Source organism: Berkeleyomyces rouxiae (genome assembly GCF_048999995.1).
Source record: "Berkeleyomyces rouxiae strain 22BRR77 chromosome Unknown BrBRR77_ptg000001l, whole genome shotgun sequence".
NCBI classification, from domain to species: Eukaryota; Fungi; Ascomycota; class Sordariomycetes; order Microascales; family Ceratocystidaceae; genus Berkeleyomyces; species Berkeleyomyces rouxiae.
The window spans coordinates 5,018,065-5,043,987 of NW_027396491.1; the positions used below are offsets into that span (position 1 = coordinate 5,018,065).

Consider the following 25,923-nt stretch of genomic DNA (forward strand, 5'->3'; position numbering starts at 1 on the left):
CTTCGAATCCTGCCATGGCCAAAAACCCTTTGTGCCATATATCAACCCTAACCTCAAGGGTTATGCGCAGCCCTCCTGCCTGTATCCCACCAACATGGAGTCTGCCCTTTCTCTCGCTGAAGCTCCCCCAACTCGGTAGCTTCCCAAGCTGCTATGCCTCTTGCCAGCTTTCTTCCCAGCCTTTCTGCCACCTTCGCTCTGCATCAGGCCATCGCCGCCCAGCCTTGCTTACATCATTTGCTTTCTTGCATTGACATCACCGCCTCCAAATCCGTGAGGCTTATTTTTTGTTTCTGCTACTCTAGCTTTGGGCGTCCAGGCCAATCTTGCTGCGTTGTTTTGTTCCTTGTAATCAGTCAGCCAGCGCTCGCTGCTGTTTCTTTTCTTAGAGGCTCTGAATCAATTGACCGCCCTCGCTTCCCCTCCCCTCCCCTCCCCGCCTTCAACAACTTAGCCATCGCCTACATCTCTACTCTACATCTTGGCCTTTGCTTCGAATCCGGCACAGCCACCACATCACAACACCAACCTATCGGCCACCCGTAGGAAGCGACGACTCTGAACCCAGGAACACGCGGCCCGCTTCAATCGGCCCCACGCAATCGCAATGACGACAGCGCCCCCCGTGCCAGAGGACCAGGCTCGGCTTCTGGACGATGCCCTGACGGCAGTGCGCCAGCAGACCAATCTCATGCGCAAGTGTCTTGACCAGACCGGCAAGCTGATGGATGCCCTCAAGTGCTGGTGAGATAATGCCTCTACGGCCCTTGGCTCTGGTTCTGCCGCGATAGTGCTAACTAGCTTGTGTGCTGTCTTCAGCTCCACCCTTGTATCAGAGTTGCGGACGTCTAGCCTAGGCCCTAAGCAATATTACGAACTTTACATGGCCGTCTTTGATGCTCTCAGATATCTCTCCGTACACCTCCGCGAAAACCATCCCGTCAACCACCTCGCCGACCTCTACGAACTGGTGCAGTATGCCGGAAATATCGTACCCCGCATGTATCTCATGATCACGGTTGGAACTGCGTACATGTCTGTGCCGGATGCGCCTGTAAAGGAGCTAATGAAGGACATGATGGACATGACGCGGGGCGTCCAACACCCTATCCGCGGCCTCTTTTTGCGCTACTATCTGTCCGGCCAAGCCCGCGATTGCCTGCCTTCGGGCAATGGCGACGGCCCCGAGGGCAATTTACAGGACAGCATCAACTTTGTGCTCACAAACTTTGTCGAAATGAACAAACTGTGGGTGCGCTTGCAGCATCAGGGTCACTCGCGGGAACGCGAACAGCGTTCTCGTGAGCGCAAAGAGCTACAGCTGCTAGTAGGCAGCAACATTGTGCGCCTAAGCCAGTTGGTTGATCTTCCTACATACACAAACACCATTCTTAGCCCGCTTCTGGAGCAGGTTGTGCAGTGCCGCGATGTCCTTGCCCAGGAGTATCTACTCGAGGTCATCACTCAGGTCTTCCCTGACGAATACCACCTGCACACTCTTGATCAGTTCCTAGCTGCTGTATCGCGGCTCAACCCCCACGTAAATGTCAAGGCCATTGTCATTGGCATCATGGACCGGTTGTCTGACTATGCAGAGAGAGAGGGGCAGACTGGCAAAGAAGTCGTGGACAGAGCCCAGCAAGAGTCAGAAGCGTTGGCTAAGCTCCTGGAATCAGTTAGCCTTCAAAAGCCAGGTAGCGCCCCTGTATCTCCCATCCCTACCAACATTACCGCGTCGCCCAATGTTGCTTCTCTCTTTGCGACAGAAGAGCCCGCCTCACCTAAAGCGGCGCAAGATGAGGCCACATATAAAGAGGAGCCCGAGGATGAAGCGGAAGCTGCACAGGCTTCTACAAAGACGTCTGGAGAAAACGGCGAGGAATCTACGCCTTCTAATGATCAAGCAGAGACTGAATCTCCGGCTGAAGGAGAGACAGTCACCACTTCAGAGGGAACTGAGGCCAAGGATAAGGACGAAACAAGATCAAAGACCCCGCCGGCTGAAGAGGAACTTCAGCGCGGCATTCCACCCCATGTCAATCTGTATGAAATCTTCTTCACACAGGTCAAGAATCTTGTTGATGTCCACCATCTCGTGGTGCAAGACACAATTGCGCTATTAGTCTCGTTGAGCAACCTGGCCCTCAACATTTACTCGGATCGTCTGGACTACATTGACCAGATACTCGAGTATGCTCTACAAAAAGTTAAAGAATATGCCAGCCACGCCGACCTGCACTCTGCAGCCGCCCAGCATAGCCTCCTGGCTCTTCTACAGGCTCCCCTGAACCGCTATGTCTCAGTTTTCACTGCTCTATCACTGCCCACATTTGTGCCTCTTTGCCAGGCACAAGGATATGCTACGCGCCGTGCCCTGGCGGGCGAGATTGTGCGCAGCCTGCTGCGCAATCAAACTCGGATTAGCCAACCGTCGGACCTAGAAAATGTCTTGGAGATTCTCAAGGTCATAATCAAGGAAGGCTCGGCCGCCACTGCTGGCTACGCCGGTGTTGCGCCACGACGAGCCACGGAAACCGACGAGACTATTGAAGAGCAGGGCTGCCTTGCGCGCATGGTGCACCTGCTACACAACGATGACAACGATACGCAGTTCCGCCTCTTGCAGATGACGCGCCGCGCATACAGTGAGGGCAATGAGCGTATACGCACAACCACACCTCCACTAATCACGGCCTGCATGAAGTTGTCCCGTCGCTTCAAGGCCAAGGAGCACCTGGCCGACAACTGGGAGACACAGAGCAACGCTTTGTACAAGTTCATGCACAGCGCCATCAGCACACTTTATACGCGCGTCAACGGCGTTGGCGCTGCCGAGCTGGCACTGCGCCTCTTCTGCGTGGCTGGGCAGACGGCAGATGGCAATAAGTTCCAAGAGGTAGCGTACGAGTTCTTTGCGCAGGCCTTTACCGTTTACGAGGAAGCTATCACAGACAGCAAGGCGCAGTTCCAGGCCGTGGCCGTAATTGCATCAGCGCTGCACACGACACGCAACTTTGGCCGGGAGAACTACGACACGTTGATTACCAAGTGCGCGCAGCACGGGTCCAAGCTACTGCGCAAGCCCGACCAGTGCCGGGCTGTGTATCTGGCCAGTCACCTGTGGTGGGCTACTCCAAATGCCGTGAAGGGCGAGAGCGAAGACTCTGTTGACCAAGTAAGTCCCATGCTCGATCCTCAGCCAAGCCCCGCCAACACAATGCTAACCCACGTTCAGCTTTACCGTGACGGCAAGCGTGTGCTCGAGTGTCTCCAGCGCGCGCTGCGTGTTGCCGACTCGTGCATGGAGAGCGCCACATCGATCGAGCTGTTTGTCGAGATTCTGGACCGCTACGTGTACTATTATGACCAGCAGAATGAGTCGGTCACGACAAAGTACCTCAACGGCCTGATTGAGCTGATCCACTCCAACCTAGCCCAGAACGCACACGATAGCGCGCAGATTGAGAGCTCGCGCAAGCACTTTAACCTAGCACTGGAGAACATCCGTGGTCGCCAGTACGACGGCATTGTGCTGAACCCGCAGTAGTTTTCTTTTCTGGGTGTTGAGCAGTGAGGAAAGTGAGGTTAGCGATGGGGGTATATATCCAAACAGGGCGGTTTTTCTTTTCTCTTGTCTATACAACTGAACATGTGCATGTATGTGTTGTATTGGATTGTATGCTGGTATAGATATATACTCGTGATTGCATGATGTTTACCGCCATGGAAAAAAGAAAAAGTCGAAGAAAAAGAGCCCATCTTTTGGGCCAAGGCGCACATGAACGCCGCGAGGAAGCGGGCTGACACTGCCGAAATGAAGGGTGAAGATGAAGAAGATGACCAGAAGCAACAGATGTAGATAAAAAGAAAAAAAAAGGAACAGCCGGTCACAAAAGAGAAGGAAATGAAATGAAAATGAAATACGCAAATATAGCAACCCCCTCCCGAGAACCCCCAACAAAACTAGAAAAGCAAACGAATAGCAGCTACAACCAAATCACGCCGTGAGTCTTCTGCCGTATCATGGCTGCAAATCCAGCGTAGCATCTTTGACTACAACCGTCGTGCGTTCGAGGAGCCGGCGCGCCTCGTCCATGTTGCCGTCCACGACGGCGTCGCGGATCCCTGGGAACAGATCGGTGTTTTGAGCTGTCGGGTCGGACGTTGAGTCCGGCCATAGGCGCGGTCCGTATACGGCGTGCTTGAACTGTGTGCGTGCGGCGAGCTGTAGAAAGGGGAGAGGGAGATGTGGCGGTTAGCAGGTGGTCTAGTCACATGTATTATACGGTTCACACCGGATGGACTTTTGGAAGAAGAAAAAGAAAACAAAAAAAAAGACTTACCCCCGTGCCCTTCTGCATGTCCAGAAGCAGTGTCTCCATGCGGCTCACGCGACCGTTGTAGTCCAGCCGCTGGCCACCAACAGCATTCGACTCCCAGTTGCCGCTGGCCAGCACAATCGCCTCCCATGTCTGCTCCCAGTCGCCGAGCGTCTTTGCGCTGTCGCGGTACTGCTCGGCGGCGCGGACAAGCGGCTTGGCGTCCAGCCCGGCGGCCACGGCGGCGCCTTGCTGCGCGATCCACGCAGCCAGGTCCTGTGTCCAGCGGAGGAGCGAGGCGCCAAAGATTGCGGCGTCGAGCGGGAGGACCCAGCGGTCGGATAGCTCGAGGGCGAGAAGCCCGACGACCTGGCACATGAGGTGGTGGTAGGTGAAGCCCGGGTCGCCAACCTTGTCGACCCAGTCAAAGGTGTTGTAGGCCGAGTCGGCAGGGTACTTGTGGCCCGAGAACTTGAGGTCGATTACCGAGGTGCCGCCAATATCACGGAATGGCACCCAGTCGCCGTCCATGCCCAACGGCTCGATGGAGCCGGAGCGCGTCTGCCACAGCTCGTGCAACGAGACGTTGTTGGCCGGGTCCTGCACGTGTTCGAGCACGCGCATTAGAGCCTTGGTGAAAATCGGGGAGCCGGCGGCGTGTAGCTCGGTGCCCTCGACGGCCGAGTCGAGGTTGATGTAGGCCATGGCATTCTGGCGCACATAGGTCTCGTGACGCTCGACAAACTCGGTCGAGCCAATCATGTTGTACTCCGAGGCATCCCATGACATGAACTCGATGGTGCGCAGCGGCGACCAGCCCTCGAGGCGCAGAGCCCCGAAAATGCGCACGAGCTCCAGCATAACGGCCGTCCCGCTATGAGGGCCACTAGCGCCATAGGCCCACGCATCGCGGTGGTTGCCGATGATAACTGACTTATCGCTCTGCTCGGAGCCCTCGATCTTTCCGTAGACATTCCAGATGGGTTGTTTGCGCTCCTCATCCTGCTCGTTGCGTAACCGTACAGTCGGGCTCGAGCTGTTGCCCGTCCACCAGGCCTCGACGCCAGGCACAGCACCCTGCCACTCCTTGGCCGTCTCAAGACCATGGCCTCTGAGATGCTGCAGAAGCACTTTGGCGTCCCGCCACGCCAGCGGCAAGCTGGGAATCGTAGGCAAGGCCTCGGTCTCCTTGGGGTCAACGCGCATAGCTCCCTTTTCGCTTGCCCACCCAGGCGTCAGCACGTCGCCGATAATCAGGTTGCCATTGCTGACAGAAGCGCGCTTCACGGCGTCTGCTGGCATGTGTGGGCCATTCTGCGAGTTGCCAGGCACAAAGCCGTTGTCGCCTGGATCGCTGTAGATCAAGACACCCTTGCACCCCGCCAGCTCAGCTGCGCGGACCTGCAGCGCAGGTGAGACCGACGGACCGCCGCTGCGAACTAATGCAATGGCGTCCTTGGCAATGTTTTTCTCGGTCAAGTAGTTAAAGTCTTCGCGTCTGCCGTAGTTTGCGTATACCAACGGACCTGTAGCAATGCCCGATTTCGAATGTCCGTGGAAAACAAAGGTCTGGTGGCCTGCGGCAACAGAGCCATGCACGTCCTCCTCCAGCTTGGCCGACCATTCGACCTTGGCGTCGGTGCCAAGAATCTCGACAGACCGGCCGCCCTCGCGGGGGTAATTGAGATAGACATAAAACTCTTCCAGCGACACGTCATCTAAGCCAGCCTCCAGCATCTTGCGGTGTAAATCGCGAGAGAGCTCATAGTCGCCCTCGGTGCCGGCAATATGGGCGTAGCTAGTGAAGTGCTGTACGGTGTCGCGCATCTCAGACTGGCTGAGATGCGATTGCAGGTACATGCGCAAATGCTCCGGGCTCACGTGCACACCGCTGCCCATTTTGCGCGCAATCGATGTCAACAAGTCAGTCGAGAAAATAAGATAGATGATGCCGACGATAATGGCAGCCACAAACGAGCGCACCATGACCAGCAGAACTGTCGAGCTCTCCATGCGCGGAAGCCACTGCAGCCATCGCGGGCGCTCTGGCCGAGACGATGGCATGGTGTCGCCGTAGAAGCCCGGTTGATCGTGCGAAAAGCCGGGGATGCGTGGTAGTGTGACGGTCGGCATGGACACGTTCCAATTGCGCCACGGTGTCGCCCACTGTGGTAGCTTGAATGTGAGGGGCAGGTTATCTAGGCGGCGACGCCACAGACGCATCAGCGAACGCCTGCGTGCGGCAGCCGTGTCTGACTCGTCGACCTCCATTTGCTCAATCTCGCGCCGCACTTCGGCCGTTTCGTCCTCCTCGCCGCTAGTCCATTCGCTGCCCTCGTCGTCGGTTTCCACTGTCGGCGGTCGGTAGCCGCCGCGGTGTTGGCGGCCGGCATTCGCGGGAGTTGGTATTGGGCTAGGGCTAAGGAGCCCATGAGCCTCGGAGTGGGTGGGATGGTCATCGCTGCTCCAGAGGGTGCCCGAAGCAACGGCCTCGTCATACGAGGGAATGGGGGGTACGGCATCGTACCGGCCTCGATCGGCCATGGTGAGGGCGAGAGTCTGCGTTCAATGGAGAGCCGGGCGCAGGAGCCGGAGCTGCGTGGTCAAAATGGGGGCCGGAAGGATGTCGTTCTCAAAGGTCGGGAATCTCGGGAGGTAAAGCTGCTTTCTAGCCGGCGATAGCGGCGTAAGTCGGAGGGGCTCGTTCGGGGCGTCGATGAAAGCTGCAACAAGACCGCCAAAGCGAGGCCAGGAAGGGAGAGCGCGCGGGCGGGCGGCGTGGCTCGACAGCCAACAAAACCACGTCGACAAGAACGAATAAAACAGACGTCAAAGGCTGGGAAGCTCGAAGACGCAGAAAAGGATAACAAATAGTAAGCGAAAATTAAATAAAGGAATAGAATTGTCACGGAAGGCACGACGTTATCTTCATGGTGGCCCCTCTGCCAAAACAGTAACTGCCTCGCAACAGTATTAAGTAGTTACCAAGGCCGTCTCGTCTGCAAGACACGACAGGCAACTGCTGGGTTAGAAGTGGATGGATGGATGGGCCAGGGCGGGCTTGGCTTGAAGTGAGCTACATGTCATACATATGTACATACGTATGTGAGTACATAGTTACAAGTAATACGTGGGACGAGTATAGCTAGTTACATATATCTATGTACACATGTACTTCTGAATACAGACAGCTTTGTACCCGCATACTTTTTCTATTCGTCTTCCATTTTCACTCTGAACTCTTTGTCTTGCCTTGCACTTTTGCTCTCGCAACCACGGCTCATTACAACAATAGCTCCTAGTCACGTCAACAGCTCGCAACCGCTTGGTTTCAAGCGCACGCTCCATTCATGTTCCAGGTACCAGCCCCTTGACGACGGGGACGATATACAGGGTTAGTGTAGGGTTGCTACGGCCCTTTCACACGTGACCGCCAAATCGGATTTTCCCTGCTCTCACGATTCTTGCAATGGTGGGTGGGCTGTGTCGATGTCTCTGAACGTTAACTTCATTTTCGTTCCTCACATCGCGGGTTGTTCGCTGGCAGCTTTTTGATCTCTACCAACTCCTAGCCAGGTGCTCTTCTCCTGCTGCCTCAACCCATTCCTGGCCTCCCGGTTAACCAATTGCACCAGCTATCCGAACGAGCCTCGCCGAAAGCGACCCCTCAGCCAACAAGCTTCTTCCTTTTACAATCACACGACACGACCACCCAAACCACCGCCATGTCGCTACTACCATCCATGCGGGGTTTCACCCGCCGCCTCCTCTCGCCCTTCCTCCCCTCAGTCACCACGCCTACGCTCAACAACCCAGCCAACGCTGCGCAGTCCTTCAGCAACACGACGGCGCTGCTCAAGAAGAAAAAGAAGGGAAGCATGGACAAAGCCACGGCCGAGAACCTGGCCAAGGTCCGGCAATTGAAGACGGGGCTGTTTGCGCGCGCTCCGCCAACGCTTCGCATGGCGCGTAACCGTTGGCTGCGCCATTGGACCATCCACCGCGCGTGGATGCTGCACACACGTGCCCGCGAAAAGGCAAACAGCCGCGAGCTGATGCGCATGCAGCAGGGCATGAGCAATGCCTGCGAGGAGCTCCGCAAGACGGTTGGCCCGGCCGGCAAGGGTGAGGGATACCTGTACCGCGTGGCCATGGAGAAGGCCAATGTATACAACAATGGCTCCGTGCCGATTGAGTATGCTCGCTTTCAGACTGAGACTCCTGCCAAGGTCGCCTGGGACCACAATTGGAAGCGGTGAACAAGCGGACGCAAGGGAAACCCAAGGGAGAAGGAGACCGAGCTAGAGATATCAGCTGGGCCTGGGCTTGGATCTGGAACTTGAATCTGGCGAGCAGTCACAAGTCCCCGGACAAGCGATGGGATGGGTATGGAAACAGAAGATCTTTACCTATGCCTTGTACGACTACATTGTGTATTCTAGAGGTAGGACATGTTGTGGTTCCGCTTGACTGATAAATGAATATTTTATTACGTGCCACTATGCCAAACCTCCTATTAGTTGGTGAGGTGAATTCATTGAAGAAGCACATGCCATGGATAAGAAGACGTGAGCAAGTCATAACATAACACCCATTAAGAGTAAAAATGAAGATAGGCCCTATGGAGAATGAAGCAGGCGACGGAAAATACCAGTCTTCAGGCCGCCCACATGAACGGCGTTACAGAAAACAGCAGAAACAGAAGGTAAATCAAGACAATGTTCAATGGTGAAGCGCTGGAGATCAAGAAAGAAACAGACAATAAAAACGAACCGGAGGAGCTGCAAGAACACAAGATCAACTTTTGCAGCCTGCTAGATGAGTGGAAGGGGGTGACAAAGACAGAATTAGGGCAGGGCTGTTGTAGAGAGAAGATAAAGGAGAGAGAGAGAGAGAGATACAAGGTAAGGAAGTTGGGGGCAAGGCTCCAGTGCCGGGTCCAAAGCCATGGGCATGCACATGCTGCTTGGCTTCGAGATAAGACCATGACGTGAAAGGTCTACAGCACAACACAGCAGTTTCCGCCCTCGCCCTTTTCGAAAGTCAGGAGGGCCGCGCGGGTGGCGGCCTCAAAGACGTCATCGACGCCCTCGCCCGTCAAGCTGGAACATTCCAGATAACGCCGCGCGCCGATATCCTTAGCCACAGCCTCGCCATCGTTGGCCGTCACAAAGAGCAGTGACTTTTTGCGCTGCTCTTCTATAGCCACGGGATCTTCTCGCAGGTCTTTCTTCAGGCCGACTAGGATGATGGGCACGCCAGGACACAAGCGAGTAGCCTCTTCTACCCACTAAACCCGTAAAACAAGACTCTTGTGTTAGCAGACAGTGGCTAGGTATGAATGAGGGGCCAAGATCACGGAACCAGGGTGTAGATCGGTCCAAGGTCCGGCTTGGGACTGAATCTGGATGCGAGTTATGGGGAACCGGGTTTTCGCACCTTATGCTTCACATTGTCTAGCGAGTCGGGTGTGTCGACTGCAAAGCCGACCAGGATCACATGCGCCTTGGCATAGGCCAGAGGCCGCAGACGCTCGTAATCTTCTTGGCCGGCAGTATCCCAGAGCGCAAGCTGTACTGATTTGCCGTCGACACGGCAGTCGGTCACGTAGTTTTCAAAGACGGTCGGGATCTGCAAACATGGCGAAAGGAAGCGGGCGGGTTAGACTAGAAGCGAAACACGGGGGGCACAGAGGCAGCGGGACTTTGGGGTTGGCGAGAATGGAGATGCCGTCGGTGTGTAAATGTGGGAGGAGCCTCGCGTGACTGGCGTGCTGTCTCTGGCTATTGTTGGTAGGATCTCAACTCACATATCGCTAGAGATGACGTTTAGTAAGAGCGCGCTGTCTCGGAATCGAACTGGCCTTGGCCACACTTACGGTAGGAAAATAACCCAACGTGAAGACGCTCAATAGTGACGTCTTACCACAGGCACCATCGCCAATGATGACTAGTTTTCTGGAGGTTCTGTTAGTAGGGGATTCTTGCTTGCAGGCCATTTTTCGCTGTGCCCTAGTAGGCCAATACAAAGCCATGGTGGGCGGCCCTGTGTATGACAGCACGCGTATATGTATATATATCTATGTCTGTATGTACTGTACTGTACAGGCAGTTTCTGGAAACACACCTCCGAATCGCGTTTGTCGCCGAGCCCGACATGATGTCCGTTATTAAAGCTGGGCGGATCCTTGGAGAGATGCAGATCTAAGGATAGTTCGTTTGGGCGCCGCGGCTTGTGATGGGGCCGTGATGGTAAAGATGAGGAACGGAGCTGGGTGAGGCACGGCTTCCGGGGCGGATTTGTGCGGCGGTTTTGTGGCAGGCGGCTCTCGAGAGCAGTTCGGTAAAAGGAGGCAGATGCTCTGCGCTCAATGAAAAGATGCAGATGCAGAAGCAGGAGCAGAAGATGGGCGATGAGGACGGGGAGCCAAGTGATTAATATAGTCGGACAGAGACCAGAGCGCACAGGAAAGAGAGAGCGTCCTCTGTAGAACAAGCACGACTCAGCCTTGGAGGGGAAGTCAGCCAATCACAGTTGCACGGCGCCGCAGTAGAAATAAGGCAGAGAGCAGCAAGATGAGCACCCAAGCAAAAGCTGACTGGAAAAACGAGTGAAGAATCGAAGCTTTTATCGACAGAAAAAAAAAGGGCGGTTTTAATGGGCGCAGAAGGCTCAAGTAGCGCCGCCATCCCCCCATCAAATCAATCAATTGCGCGGCAGGCCATTCGTTGCATTCATTATCCAGGCGCAGATAAAGTACAAGGATGGGCCTTTACAGCTGTGCGGCTCCAGGAAAGAATGCAATGCAAACAGGAGATCTCCAGGGGCCTGAGTGCCCTGTAAAACGGATCCTTTTCAGGGTGTAGCAGGCCTCTGAGTGCTAAAAAAAGACCGCCAACACGAACTGGCTGGGCTGGCTGGGGCTGGCTGGGGGTGGAGGAAGGAGCAAGCTTGGAGCTCTAAGCCACCCACTAGTTGGCAGGCGATGGAGGTGCTATTTTGCGGGTGGGAGTTTATGCGTTGTAGCAGATATTTGGTACTTTGCACTCTGTATTTGTTAAACTACCACTCTGTTCTCTCAGTGCAGGGAAGATATCGCTAGAGTCCAACTACTATCTACTAACAGCTCGACCAACTATTCCCAAAACACTGTCCTCACGTCACTTCACCCCGCCCGCCCCTGGCTGACTTCAAAGTCAACACCACCATTTTTTTTCTCGTATTCAACAGAGAGAGCCCACAACCAATGCACGATGTTGCTGTCTCGTTGACTTGTCATCCCAGCTTCAAGAGGCCTTCCAGGAACCCGCCGCCCATCTGCCTGCTTTCTCATGCTTATTTTTTTGTTTGGCAGATGGACGGATTTACTTGTGCAAGCATGAAAACTCAAAACAAAACATAGCATCATAAACGAGGGTCTGTTTGTGCTGTCCTCCCGTATAACGCTCACGCTCATGCTCTGGTGCATGAAATATGTGAATGTTGGTGTTCCCCAGCCTTCGTGATCACCGCTGTCTGTCTATGATCGGCACTCATTTCTCCCGCCCGCTCCGCTCTCTGACTTCAACACCATTCTCCTTCTGTTCTTTCTGTTCTTCCTCGCCTTCCCCCTTTCCCTCCTCTCTCTGTGTTGGATCAAACGGTAAATCTCGTTGGTCTGGCCTTGTTTGCAGCTGTGCCTGATCAACCTGATATTGCTTTCATGTTCTGACTTGGTTTTCGATTTCCCACCTTGGGCATATAGCCGGAGAAAAGACTTGGGGCCGGAACAAAGATAGGAAGCCTAGTCTACGGTCCATTCCATGACCATCCAAGCTCACCCGCTTATGTAGTTACTAGCTACAAGTAGAGCCGCTGAACAACCCAAGTACATACACGTGCATGCAAGTACACACATAGGTACAACCAACTAGTTGCAGGTAGTCAGCTAATGCAATATTGTCATCTTCGTCTCATGTTTACCGGTGCGGCTCCCTTTCCAATCTTCCCGTTGCTTACTCCGCTGTTCTATATTTGGCAAATCTCAACCTCTTGGTCCCTACTTTGCCTACTCCCTCCCTCAGGTCGGTCGTCTAGGGTCAGTTTAATGCCAGCCGCCCGGCTCAATGACAGTTGTGGTGACATCACAGCCGCCCGACCCCGGCAGCGGACCATAGCGTAAGTCCCTGGCTAGCTAGATGTATAACACGTACATATGTATGTGCATGTGTACGTAGTACATACCTTGATAAATCGGTGTCTACGACTTGTGATTCGAGGACTGGGTAGGCAGTCGGTCGTATTGCCCCCGGTTCTTTTCTCTTTTTGCTTCCTGTAACGTCTGGTCAGTAGTAGTCCGTGACTAACAACTGTTAGCTTGTACTGCTTCTTCTCGTTTTCCTTGATGCCTCTTCTTTTGAAGCGAATACTTGGTCTCCCTCTGAACCAAAAGTTCTCTTCTTTCATTTAAGCCTCTGTCCAGTGTCCAGGGCAATGTTCGTTTTTGTGTTTCATGTTGGTAGCCCTCGTCTTTTTCATGGCTACTTTATATACCTACCCAAGTAAGTATGCCTTGCGATTTGTCCTTGTGTGCCTAACCCACACCACAGACCCTGCAGAAACAAGACTGCATTGCAGCCCTTCGTCAAATCCATCCCGGAAGCAAAAGCTGGGTGATCCTTGTTTAGTCTTGTGACAGCTAACTAGTTAGTTCAGGAAAACCCTAGTTTATGTGGTGTGTGACGTTGAGGTGTGGTGTCAATCATTAGGGTTGCGCAGCTAGACTACATTCGAGTTTTAGCTACAGGCGAGACGTACTTGGTTGAAGTTGACCTTGACTCGCCACTCAATAGACCAAGACCATATTCCACCGTCCGATACTCATGCTGAACACGAAAAGCGACACTTGACGACCAACCAACGCCCAACAGAGTAAAGCACCGGTTTCTGGCCATGCTGGAGCATGACAATATAAAAGTGGGCCACAAGCGCCGCCAAAATTTCGGATACACGCACGGCAAGACATGTGGGGTCACGTGGATGGGTTTCCATTACCCTGTTGGGCAACTACAAAGTCTGTATACACTTACACTCATGTCAGTCGGAATATTGGTCGTCCGAGATGTTTTTGTTTGGAAACAAGACAAGGGCAACAAGGCTATGTGAGAAGTCATTCTGGCTCATATTTACCGTGGGTCTACAGGCATGGACGCACATCCTAGTATCTGCGTGCTGTGCTGTACATATTTGTATATAAATTGATTGTGCGGTTGGCTGTCCCACTTCTTAGCCCCTATCCCCCCCCACCACAGTCAGTAAAAGAACACAGCCAAAATTACAATTCGGCGACTGGGCCATGGCAAAACCGCGCGCCCCAAGGCGCTCAACTATGGTTAGCTCAGTGGCCGGATGATGTCCTAGGCTAAGTGGGAGGCGGTTCTGTAGACTGGAATTGTGCGCAAACAGAGAGTATGAAAGACAGGTTTTGGGGTTGGCCTGGAGTTGTACGGGGATACCAGAGAGTATGTATATGCACCTGCTCAGATTCAGGACTGGGCTCAGGCTAGGCCAAGAACTAGGTGCAGGTAGCAGAGATTGAGGTTCTGAAGGCATCACTTACATGCAACACATGTCACAAAATTGCCTACAGCGAAAAGACTGGCCCTCATTCATCAAAGCGAGGCAGATATTGTGTGTGGCCTGCGTGAATGAATATTCAGCTACTTGTGTATCTATATACCTGTACTTGTATTGGTAGCTAACTACCACTTGTAGATGTATCTGTTTGTTCTTTCCCCAGCCTGGCGTGCCTTCTGCCTTTTTCTCTCTGTTTCCAGCCCGTCCTCAGCCTTGTGTTTTGTGCACCCACGCGGGCTGGCTCTTGCTCTTTTCTGCGCCTTCCCTCCAGCGCTGTTACAGAACGGTTTTCAGGGCCCTGTGACAGGGCTCCTTTGCTTTCCTTTTAGCGCCTGACAGGCCTTCTGCCCCCCACAAATCCGCTAATGCGCTCTGTATCATATATTCTCCTCACCACAGAAAAAACAAATCCGCCGGTTCATCATCCATCTAATCTCTCAGCTTGCTGGTTGCATTTCCCTTAGCTAGCGACCCATCGTCCGAACCGCCTACAATCTGTTGCCCATTCTGCCAGTGCTATTCCCTATGACCTCAGCGCTTTCGCTGGCCGTGCCCCGATTATTTCCTACTCTTCAAGCCCAAGCATCGTCTTCGCTGCAAACCGGCCGTGGCTCCTGTTCTTGAGCCCTCAGAATCAGAGTATCGGTATCGGCATCCTTTGCCTGCGCAGTCTTGTGTTGTTCAATCGCCATCCGTTTTAGGTTGCCTGCAGCGAGCGAGCAATCTGCGAAGCGAAGAAAAAAACCGTCTCCCAAACCAAAACTGCTTGACGAGCCTTGTCTGGGCCTGGATCTCGTGCTCGCCACCACTATTGATCATATCACCATCGCTTTCGGCATCCGCTGCCCGCTAACCTTTGTTTCTGGCTTTTTGTCGCCTCTGTGATGCCTGTGCTTGTTCTGCTGTGAGAAGGCCGACGCTCCCCTCCACTCGCTCCACGTTCGATAAATCCGGTTTAACAACTCGACCCTTTCTTTTTTTTTCCATTATTTTTCCGCCCCTCTCGACTGCAGCTTTAAACAGCGACCATAACCACGCCTTCTCGGCTCTCTCCACATCTCTCTCCCCCAACATACTATGCCCGCTCCGAATACTTGTCCGCCAGCACAGAATCCCTCATCACTGCGCAACGCTGCTCGATACTCCAACAAGGACGGCACTAAAGTTATTACCGTCCCCAGATCTCCATCCGCCTTTGTTCCTGCCGGCCAATCTCCTGCTGCCGCCGCCGCTACACTTCCGAACCAGAGCTCCGCCACATCTGTGTCCGCCTCTGCATCATCGGCTCCCCATACCACACCTCTAGTATCGTCGCCTTCAGCCGATCCCGCCATGTCCAACGCCAGTGCTAAGAAAGCCAAGAAGCGCCAGCGGCAAGCAGCAGCCAAGGCCGCCGCTGCCGCCGACAACGTCTCGCCTGCCATGGAGGTTTCGGTCAGCACCAGTGCCATGGTGTCTACTGTTGAGGCTGGCTTTTCAATCACCACTGGCCCGGGAGGCTCTTTACCCGAGGGAATCACACTGGCTTCTGGCCAACTCAATCATCACCATCAAGACCACTCAGCCGCCTCTCCATCGACAACTGCCTCCGATCGCGCAGCAGCAGCCACAACACAATCCAAAAAGAACAAGAAACGCAAAAAGAAGGCTAAAAAGGACTCGTCTGCCGTCAACAATTCAGTCGACTCCTACCTCTACCCGACCCGAGATAACTCCATGACCAACCCGCATTCACATCAACACGGCGCCCACCACCACCACCATCACCACTCGCTGGCACGCACTGACCGTGTGTGGGATACTAAACCGCATGAAGACCGCGAGCGTATAAAGGAGTTCTGGCTGAGCTTGGAGGAGGAGGAGCGAAAAAGCCTTGTTCGTCTTGAAAAAGAGACTGTTCTCAAGAAGATGAAGGACCAGCAAAAGAATACATGCACCTGCAATGTGTGTGGTCGCAAGCGGTCTGCCATTGAACGAGAACTCGAGGGTCTGTATGACTCCTACTACCGCGAACTCGAGCAATACGCCCAGGAAGGCAACGCCACTCCATTCCTAACTACCGCAACCTCCCACGACTTCCCCATACGACGACCCCCAATGCCCGGCGCATTCCCGCGAACCCCCGGTTCTCAAAGTCGAATAATTGAGCACGTTTCTGTCAGTCCAGAAGAATTCGATGACGACGACGATCTTGACGATGAAGCCGAAGACGATGAAGCCTACAGCGACGAAGACTACGAGGAAGAGTATGACGACGACGACGTTTCTCTTGACCCGCGAGTTCCGCCGCCGCGACAGCAGGACGACCTGATGGCATTTGGAAATAGTCTACAAGTCAAGGGTAAACACACCCCAATCCAGCAGATGTTCCTCACCAGCGACTGGAAATGCTTGATCTAATAATGCTAACATCAACTTGTGCTCCCGCTGATTCTGTAATTGACAGAGGGAATTCTAACAGTAGCGGATGACCTGCTGCGTAATGACGGGAAACGGTTCATTGAGATGATGGAAAAACTTGCTGAGCGGCGAATGGCCCGCGAGGACGGCAATTATTCAATAGGTCATGTTTCAGGAGACCCCCGCCATGCCCCTAGTCTTCCCGGCGGAAATCCAAATGCCGCCTTGCCACTAAGCGAACATGACCATGTCTATGAAGATGGCACCGAGCCCTACGATGACGAAGGCGACGAAGGCGACGACGGCGAAAACTATGATGACGATGATCCCGAAGCCGATGAAGAGGATGAGGAAGAGCTAGACGTGAGTCACCGGCAAACAACTCTCATATGACTGTTACAACGACAACAACTAATACCATAAATTTAGGACCCCCAAAATGAAGAACAACGAATGGCCGAGGGTCGCAAAATGTTCCAAATATTCGCAGCGCGAATGTTCGAACAACGCGTCCTGACTGCCTACAAGAAGAAGCTCTCTGCGGAGCGTTCCGCCCGACTCATGGAAGAACTGGATGCGGAAGAACGCGAACGCCAAGAGAGAGAAGCCGCTAAGTCCGCTAAACAACAACGCAAACGTGAAAAGGAGCGCGCAAAGAAACAGGCTGCTGCTGAAGCTAGAGCCCAGAGAGAAGCTGAGCGAGCAGCAGAAGAGGCTGCTAAAAGGATTGAAAAGGAAGCCCAAGCAGCAAAGGCGCGAGTCAAGGCAGAGGAAAAGAAAAAGGCAAAGGAAGCCCAGCGCCGTGCCGAAGAAGAGGAGCGCCAACGCAAAGAGGCTGAGAGATTGCATCGCCTGCACGAGCAGGAACGCAAGAACAAGGAGGCCAAAGAACGGCAAAATAAGCTCCGGGAAGAACAGAAGCAAAAGGACAAGGATATTCGCGAAGCCAAAGAACGGGAACAAAAGGATCAGAAAGCGCGCGAGGAGAAGGAGAAACAAGAGGTTCTTGCTTGCGAAAGAAAAGCTGCTGCTGATCAACGCAAGCAGACACCCACGCCTCCCACTCAAGCTGCGGCCCCCGCGACAGCCCCTTCTACTACACCTGCTGCCATATCTGCTACAGATCTTCCAGCGACACCCTTGAAGTCCAAGGCAACTCTATCTAGCGTTACGCCCATCAAGACGCCCATGTCTGGAACATCCAAAACGCCCTTTGCCACGACCACACCAGGCTTCACCTGCACTAGAAAGCCCTCCGTCACTTCTGGGCTTCACAACATGTTGCCAATGCATAACGCAAATCCCGCCGTGGCATACGTTTCACCTAAAATCCCTGCTGCTATGCCAATCATGGCCGCCAAGGCCCCGACGCTGATTCGGTCTCGTGCGCCATCTCAGCACATGGCGGATAATTCGTCCTCGAGTGCACCATCGGGCTCGCAGGCCAGTGGCGCTCCTAGTCAGAATGCCTCTCCTGTTCTCGGATCTTCTATTCACACGAGCCCAAGCCCTTTGTCCTCGATGGCTCCACATGCCGGTCTGCCTCCGCCTACGAACGGCCAGTTTTACAACAGCCAGCCCCTTTCCCCCACAAACCCTGGCGGCCTCAAGGGTATGTTGCCTGTGTCTGCCGAGCAGTTCATGTCGCGTCCGTCGACCGTCAGCGCGCCGCCGCCAGGCCTGTTAGCGCCATCTTTGCCACCTGGTCTGTATAGCGGTCGGACCATGCCCGATGGCCTGTACGGCCGGTTTGGCTCGGTTGACGGGATTTCAGCACCTCCGGGCTTGGCCATGCCTCCGATCAAAACTTTCTCCAACCCTCCCGCAGGGATCAACAGCATGCCCTTTGACACTTTTGGCGGCCTACCTATTGGAAACAGCAACTTTGGTCTTTCCAACGACCCGACTCAATCCCCGTTCAATAGCCATGGCCGACAGGCATCTGGCTCATTTGATCTCGCTGCTTTAGGTATTTCCAACAGCCACAATAACGGAAACATGCCCAGGCCAGCACCTATTGGCCGTCCAGGATCTGTGGTCCATGGCAACCGAAGTAATAGTATGCCCCATGAAGACGTGAACGAGCACTTGGGCAGCCGTGCTCTCCTCGACGACGCCCAGGACGACATAATTACTCCCTCGCCAGGCCCCCGCCAGCGCGTCATCTCTGGTGCTCCTGGTCCGATGCACCCTGCTTTCTCAGCATCGCCGTTTATGGATTCTAGCAATGCCTTTTCGCTTGGCGGATACTCACAATGGGGCCCAACAGCAGCCCCTGGAAATGGCTTTGCCCCACCAGCAGGCATCTGGAACAGCCCAGTGACGCCCAACTCTGCCATGCCGTTCGCAGGACCCTCGTCGGCTCTCCCACGGCACAAGGCCGTGGCGCCACCAACGCTTCGGCGCTATCTAGCACAAACATGCCAGAGGTTTCGCGAGGCCGGGCAGACGGTGCACCCCGAGGGCTATGCCGACTATGCCAAGATCAAGCGACACATTGAGATGCAGCTGAATACGGAAATCGACGACCGCGACCTGATGGACGTGACCGAAACGCTGGGCAACTCGCACAACGGCGGCGGCATTTTTGAGTGCCGCGAGCTGGGCGGTGGCATGCGTGTTATCCGGTGGGATCCGTCAGTGGACATGTTTTTAAACCAGTTCCAGAAGCCGGCTGTGGCGCGCGACTCGATGGATCATGTCATTGGGCATGGGATTGGACGGGTGTGAGGGTTAGGTGATTTGATGTGCATGGGCGGTGGAGGTTGAGGACGGACCTTTGAACATGAGAGTTCTTCGTGGTTATTATATTATTATACTCTCCGCTTCTTTTTTTCTTTGCTGCGTTGCATGCAGCTGGTCAGACATTCTGGGTTGAATGTCTCTTTTAACAGGACACATTTTCATTATCTCTAACTACCGGGCGTCAACTTGCAGGGCTCACGGTAACTATTCCGTGACTTGATGTGCGAGTTTTCGGAGCAGTGAAACACTGGATGATGGATGCTCTTGAGAGGGATGCTCAAGTATGTACAGGGCGGGAGTAGGGCTATCCGAGACTGAGTGTGTGCTTGACCAGCCATGTCTTTCTTTTCGCCTGTCTTGCAGGTTGTGAATGAGGAACAAGGAAAGACGCCCTTCCCACTACGACTATTAACTACTGCTTGGTGTTTAGGGAGTGAAATGTCGCAGCTACAGTTACAGGGCAAGAGGAATTATGATTCAGAGCGTGGTCGATCCGATCCGGGTGGCCGCCGCCGTTGCATGAATGTAATGCAATGCATGCATGTGTCATGTAGTAATATGCGCATAGTGTGTATTCAGGGTTAAGTTCTATCTAGTTGATACTATTCTACACGCTGCTTGTATATCCGCTGTGGGTCTGGTGACCCATATGGGATATAGTTATTCCGAAATAGCCCCACATAATGGGGCTCATACCCTTTTGGGCAGGATATACTATAACAGCATGCATCAGCTAGCCATCCAGCCACATGCGCCACACCCAAGGAGACGGCGGTGGCGTGGCGTACAAGTCTACGTCTGAGGATGATGATGTGTCTACCTTGACGTACATACATACATGCACGCACATATGCAGCGAGCCCTTAAAATGAGGGGGAGTCAAGTAGACCAAGAAGGGGGGAGAGAGGGGGGGGATTTCAAGGTACATGCTACGCAGGTAAAAGTCACTATAGGCTTGCCGATATAGGCAGGGGAATTTGACATGGCACGCGGAAAAAGAAGAGAGGGGGAGAGAAGCATTGGGCACGAAAACCCAGGCCCGGCCGGCCGGCAGAGGGCACGGGCGGGGTGGGCTGTATTGAATGGAGTACGGGAGAGGGGGAGAGGGAGGAGAATGAATATTGTGTGTGTATGTATCGAGGGGGTTGAACGAAGAGGTAAAAGTAAAAAAAAAAGACAAACCCAACTCCAGGACAAGTAACATTGGTGATGGCACCAAGTAAAAAAAAGAAACGCAGGATATTTACCCAAGAAATCCACGATAGATCAAGTAAGATGAAAAGAAGTAAGAAAGAATGTGAAAAAGCTTGCTAAATCTTAAGGACCCGAAGCAACCTGTAGAAGTGAAAAAAAAGAAACCATTGCTTCGTTTACGTCAACACCAAGCAACACGTGCCAACACAGTTGTCGGTGAGGAGTAAAAGCGAAGCCCCGCAGCACTGCTGCTACCCATGCGTCAGCCACACACATATCGCTTGCCTGCCTGTCCTCGCAGCGGGTGGCCGTGAGGAGGAGAAAGAGGGAGATCAGCCTTGAGCCGGCCTCCTCTCAGGGGCAGCACGGGCTTATTGCTGGTCTTGGAACGGGTTCGACTGGTCGCTCATCAGCGGCTGGCGGTCGGCCTTTTTGCGGTCCATGGCAGCGGCCTTGGCAATGGCCTCGGCCTCGGCGCGGGCGGCAATCTTCTTTTCGTGCGAGCGCTCGCGGCAGCAGTAGAAGCAGATGAGGCCGGCGGAGATGGCGATGAACGAGGCGAAGCAGATGGCGACAATGATGCCGGCCGTGTCCATGGAGTCGTCGAGCTCCATGCAGCCGCCCGTCTTGCACAGGTAGCCGTCCATGCACTTGGCCGTGGTGATGGTGGCGGTCGAGCACGACGACGTGCCCGACGTCGTCTCGCACACTTTGCTCCGGAACGACGTGGCCGAGCTGCAGTTGGCGTCGTACGTGAGCGTGTCGCGGGCCAGCAGCAGGTAGCCCATGTCGGCCATGGCGGTCGACTCAGGGGCTGCGGTGGACGAGGCGCTGCTCTCGGTGGTCTTGGCCACGGGGGCGGGGCGACGGCGACGCATCCGCAGCTCAGGGGTAGCGGCATCGGCAGCGTCCTCGGTCATTTTGTACAGATAGCACGTCAGCGAGGCGTCGATTGCTGACTCGTCGACCACCGACGTGCAGTCAGAGCTGCTGAAACACTCTTGTATGACCTCATCTGAGCCAATAGTATCGAGACGGCCCAGACAGGCGTCGACGGAGCTGTCGGCACATGTGATGATGGATGAGCGCGCGTCTACGGCGGCCGCGGCATCGGAGCAGTCTATGCGGGCCACGCTGGCGGCGGCAGCGGCGGGAATGGGCGAGAGGAGAGCCGCCAGCAGGAGGAGAGATGGGCGAGCCATGGCGGAAGGGGGCAGAGACAGGAGCGGAATGGTCGAGGGCAAAGTCAAGGCGTGCCTTTTTTTGGGGGCGATAGATAGCGGAAAAGCTTGAATTTTGGGGGCCGGACGAGGTGAGCTGGCTAGATGCAGCAAAGTCGAGGAGAAAGATGGAGATGATAAAGAAGACGAAGAGAGGAAAAAAAACGAGGGTTTGGCCAAGTGTTTGTGTGTGCGTGGCGTACGTGTGTGTACCAAAAGGGAGAGCTGTTAGGCATGTAGTAGATTTTACAGGAGTGCGGGAATTGGGGCAGGCGGTTCTGGGTTCTGGTGGTGTATGTCTTCTAGAAGCAAGCTCATGGCACAGGCAGCCAGCTAGCCCCTGACGGCCTGGAACGATAGCGGCGGGTGCACTGTTAGCGGTAGGGTCTAGGGGGCTGCCACTATAACTTGGACTAGGAGCAGGCCGCAATGCACAAAGCACCGCCTCACTGCCAGTAATTGATGGCTGTGGCTCAGCTGGTGGAGAGGATGGGGGGAGGAGGAGGAGGGGGAGCCACAGGTACGCGTGTACAATCTGTACATGCACAGTTGACTAGTTAGTTACATAGTTACATGGACACCTGTAGCCCCGTCAGTCCTCCACACTGCGCTCTACCTCTTCTACCGCGTGTGTGTGAGTGTGTGAACGTGTGTAGTTCTACCAAGCGTAAAGCACAGGCCAGCAGCCATCGAGCTCGAGGAGCTTTGGCGGGAATCCATGCTGCCCGCACGCACGCCCATACTGGCCCAAGTATGTAGACGTTTATGGCATGATGCACGCCGAGACCAATGCTTGGTATTGGATTCTGCGCGACTGGCTTCCCAGACACTGATCAGGTTCTCCTTGTGTCTCTGGCTGAGGGGAATGGTGTGCAAGGCATATACTGCGCTGTCTCCCGGGCACCGAGCGCCTCCGCAGCGGCACAGAAAACACGCCGGCTGCGTGACGTTTCGAGGTGCGGCTATGCGGGCATTTATGCGGGCGACTGACGATGCATAACCCTAGAGACAGGCAGACAGACAGCAACAGGGCCACAGCGCCCCGAGGCTGACTTGCTTGGCCAGCAAGAGCGAGTGGTGGCGCAACAAGGAGAGCCCTTGTACGCCGATAGCAGGGCCTGCGTCTGCGTCTGCGTCTGCGTCTGTGGCTGCGGCTGCGGCTGGGACTCTGCACAGTATAAAGCCGCTGCTGCCAATAGCCAATCCAACCTGTACCACCACATTCCATGCTGCGCCGTCAAGGCCGCGTGCGTGGTTTGGCCAATGTCAAGCCAGCCGGGCAACGTGTGACGTAACTGTGGCGGGAGTGAGAGAGAACGGCATTTGTGTATCTTGGAGACAAGCCAGATGGTTATGTAGTGTGTCTATGCTTGTTTACTTGCACTTGCAGAATACTACTGCTACACTCCAGCCGGCAACACACTCTCTATCCATACTCGGGACACACCAGCACCAGTGCATAAATACTAGCATGTACATACATACACACACATATGTATGTCTGTCTGTATGTATGTACTTGTAGCTGTCCCGCTGCAACATCACGCTCTCCCTCTGTCTCCGGACTCCTCCATCCGGTTTGGCTGCGTTATCAGGACTTGACCCTACGTGCCTCACCAGCTGGCGTCTTTGGATCTTGACGCATGGGGGGGCTTGTCTGCCCTGCCCGTGTTCTTGATTGACCACACTCGACTCGTCCGTCCGACCAGCCAGATATGTACCGTGATGTAATCTGATCTTCGCAGCCCAAGCCTGAGTACTACATGCCTGCACACATGTACAATGTCTGTCTGTATGTCTCTATATATGTACTTGTACACTGCTGATCGTCACATTTGTTAACCTGGTTCAGCCACCACACGACATCTCATGAAACCTGCGAGTGGAGATTCAAGTGTTACATTGCATGCAATACAGAGAATACAAATACAGGCTCTACCCTCACTCGGCCAAATGGGTACAAGTGTACATACATACCCGACCTTCATCTCGCCGCCCTAGGACTGTTGCCACACCGGCCGTCAATAAGGTACGGCGGTTCCCGCTATTCTCCAGTCTGTCTCAAGGTTGACTCTGGGACTCTGGGTCTAGAAGCCCAGAAAAAGCAATCCAACATTGATATTGAGGCCACCAGCAGCACCAGCATGGACAGACTCTTCCTAACTTGGCCTCGGGCGTGTTGATATCTGCATAGTCACGCAAGTGCATATATTGTCTGTACAACTATCATATGTACATACATAACTACATACAACTAGTTAACTGAAACTACACATGTATTCAAGCTGTAGTCCACCGACTGCTCAGCTAATTACTACCTCCTACTGCCTCCTTACTGTCCTTTGACTGCCCTGTGCTGCCTGCCGATCGCCCGCCACGGCTTTGTGATGGCCTGCATGTGTCTCTTTTCCAGAGTTGGGCTCTGTACACGTGAGTGCTCTCTCATATGCAAGTCTTTCTTTTCCTTCCTTCCGCCCAGCCGCCTGTGAGTGTTTTCTGGTCCAGGTCTGGGCGTGCTTTGGCTGAACTTTGAGCACGGCCTGAGACAACTTGGCCATAGTTACTCGTAGTTGCGGGTAGTTAGCACGTACTTGCTGGTGCGAATCGACATCTCTCGGCCAGTCGTCGAGATCTGATATCTCAAGCCGGCTAGTGCTGCTTCATCTCCAGACCTTTGCCCCATGAGTGCTGGTACAAGGAGCTCGGTGTTCTTGGCCTTAGCCTTGCCTTGCCTTGCCTGGCCTTGACCTGCAAGATTTTAAATAAGCGTTAACCCTGGCGACGACCGGGTGTACCCTGTCCTTTTCCTTTCAAACAAATCACTAGAATGTCTCTGCTCGCTAACTGCTAATTCGACGGAAAGATGGCTCAAGTCTTCCGTCTCACAGGCTTCATGGGTCGCAAAATCAGGCTTCTTAAAGTCAACCATGTTCTAGTCTCTCGGCCCTGGCCCTTGCCCCTATCCTTGTAGCCTCTTCTCGCTCAACACGTTTGACCGAGGTGACTGAGCTGAATAAATGGGATTCATGATCGGCATATTTGTTGTGCAAACGTTTGTTGACCGAGAACAATGAAGACAATGCAAGTCTGTGCAAACCTACAAATATACCCGCCCGTATTAGACCAGGTCCAGAGCCCAGCATAGAAGCGCCGACTGCCTGATATCCAAGTAGACCAGTCACACCAGCCACCATACGAGATCCAGGAAGAACAAGAGAGACTGACTGCTGGATAATGCCGCCTATGAAAAGTCGGAGAGGCCAAGAGAAGCACTTGGTCCAGACCAGCAATCAACTGCTCATATATGTACATATATACATGCCTACAAGATACAAGATACAAGATACAAGATGCTGCTGTACCTATACCCATTCTGCCCCTCCCCTCGACACACTCCGTGTCTGGAAACAAGTCTCGCCACGGGGCGAGCCAGCCAAGAGAGCAGGATGACAAGCGACACATAGAAGACAAGGGAAGAGGCGGAATGAGTGAATATCATGCCTCAAGCCGGTTCTACTGCATGGAACAGACTAAGGAGGGGAGAGGCGGGGGGGGGGAGGCTAGAAGAACCACAGGCCTCTATACCTTTTGTACATGCATATAGTTCACGACACCGACCATGAGAGTGATCTCCAGCATCGCATCTCTTGTTCTTTTCTCTTTCTCCTCCTCTCGCTCGACTCCTTCTGTGTTCTCCTTTCGAGCTGATTGTCGTGGAAGAGGCGCCAAGATGAACAGCCAACAGGATCTACTCGTAGGCCCCGGAACCCAGCTTCCGCTCCAAGAGAGAGAGGGGGTCAGGTAGGACTCATCAGTTTTTTTCTCGTTGTTTATTTCCGACTTGGATCTCAATGCCACCTCACCTTGACTACACGGACAGGGTCACAGATTTTTTTTCCTATATTTTTTTCTGTATATTCTTTTTATATTTTCCAGTTGTTCTTTTCTCCATCCATAGTGGCCCCTCCTCCTCCCCCCGTCCCGGCCGCTCATTCATCAGCCTGCCCTTGTTAGTAGCGAGTGCAGAGTGGAGTGGTGTTGGAAGGACTGGATAAACAGGAGAGGATATATTTCATGCATTCATTTATGCAAGGGACTAACTACCAAGTCAGAAGAAGCAGGAGAACAGCCAAGAAGACTATACTAACATGTAGATGTGGTGTGGTTTTGGTGGGCAAGGTTGACGTCTAAGAGATGTAGGCTAAGACATGCAGAGAGAGGGCACCCTGGAATGAATGACAAGCAATATAAAACAAGTGTACACACATGGCTGTCTAGTTATATGTGCACAAGCACCGAGTCCTCCACCATCACTTGCTTCCTGGTACTCGTACTGTTGGGTTGGTCTGTTCATCTTCTTTGCTCACGGCTTCTCTCGGTCCCAGTCCCTGATAGCCTTGGCCTGGCTACCATATGACAGCTCACACCGA

At 53.9% G+C, this 25,923-nt stretch overlaps 6 protein-coding genes across 6 annotated transcripts; 3 read left to right on the plus strand and 3 right to left on the minus strand.

Annotated features, from left to right (window-relative positions):
* Positions 1–607: 607 nt before the first annotated feature.
* On the plus strand, positions 608–3,547 carry BROUX77_001401 (uncharacterized protein; the record flags this gene model as incomplete). Its single annotated transcript, XM_073745827.1, has 3 exons — positions 608–744; positions 820–3,175; positions 3,236–3,547. The coding sequence occupies 3 exons, from the start codon at positions 608–610 to the stop codon at positions 3,545–3,547; spliced, it is 2,805 nt and encodes a 934-aa protein (XP_073609636.1).
* A 474-nt stretch (positions 3,548–4,021) lies between these two features.
* On the minus strand, positions 4,022–6,863 carry BROUX77_001402 (uncharacterized protein; the record flags this gene model as incomplete). Its single annotated transcript, XM_073745828.1, has 2 exons — positions 4,022–4,225; positions 4,344–6,863. The coding sequence occupies 2 exons, from the start codon at positions 6,861–6,863 to the stop codon at positions 4,022–4,024; spliced, it is 2,724 nt and encodes a 907-aa protein (XP_073609637.1).
* Positions 6,864–8,044: 1,181 nt separating this feature from the next.
* On the plus strand, positions 8,045–8,578 carry BROUX77_001403 (uncharacterized protein; the record flags this gene model as incomplete). Its single annotated transcript, XM_073745829.1, has 1 exon — positions 8,045–8,578. The coding sequence occupies one exon, from the start codon at positions 8,045–8,047 to the stop codon at positions 8,576–8,578; it is 534 nt and encodes a 177-aa protein (XP_073609638.1).
* A 740-nt stretch (positions 8,579–9,318) lies between these two features.
* On the minus strand, positions 9,319–10,477 carry BROUX77_001404 (uncharacterized protein; the record flags this gene model as incomplete). Its single annotated transcript, XM_073745830.1, has 4 exons — positions 9,319–9,609; positions 9,759–9,950; positions 10,198–10,276; positions 10,446–10,477. The coding sequence occupies 4 exons, from the start codon at positions 10,475–10,477 to the stop codon at positions 9,319–9,321; spliced, it is 594 nt and encodes a 197-aa protein (XP_073609639.1).
* A 4,534-nt stretch (positions 10,478–15,011) lies between these two features.
* BROUX77_001405 (uncharacterized protein) lies at positions 15,012–19,064 on the plus strand (the record flags this gene model as incomplete). Its single annotated transcript, XM_073745831.1, has 3 exons — positions 15,012–16,275; positions 16,381–16,697; positions 16,764–19,064. 3 exons carry the CDS (start codon positions 15,012–15,014, stop codon positions 19,062–19,064), a joined length of 3,882 nt encoding a protein of 1,293 aa, XP_073609640.1.
* A 1,580-nt stretch (positions 19,065–20,644) lies between these two features.
* BROUX77_001406 (uncharacterized protein) lies at positions 20,645–21,475 on the minus strand (the record flags this gene model as incomplete). The annotated part of the gene is made up of 1 exon (XM_073745832.1): positions 20,645–21,475. The coding sequence occupies one exon, from the start codon at positions 21,473–21,475 to the stop codon at positions 20,645–20,647; it is 831 nt and encodes a 276-aa protein (XP_073609641.1).
* Positions 21,476–25,923: the final 4,448 nt, after the last annotated feature.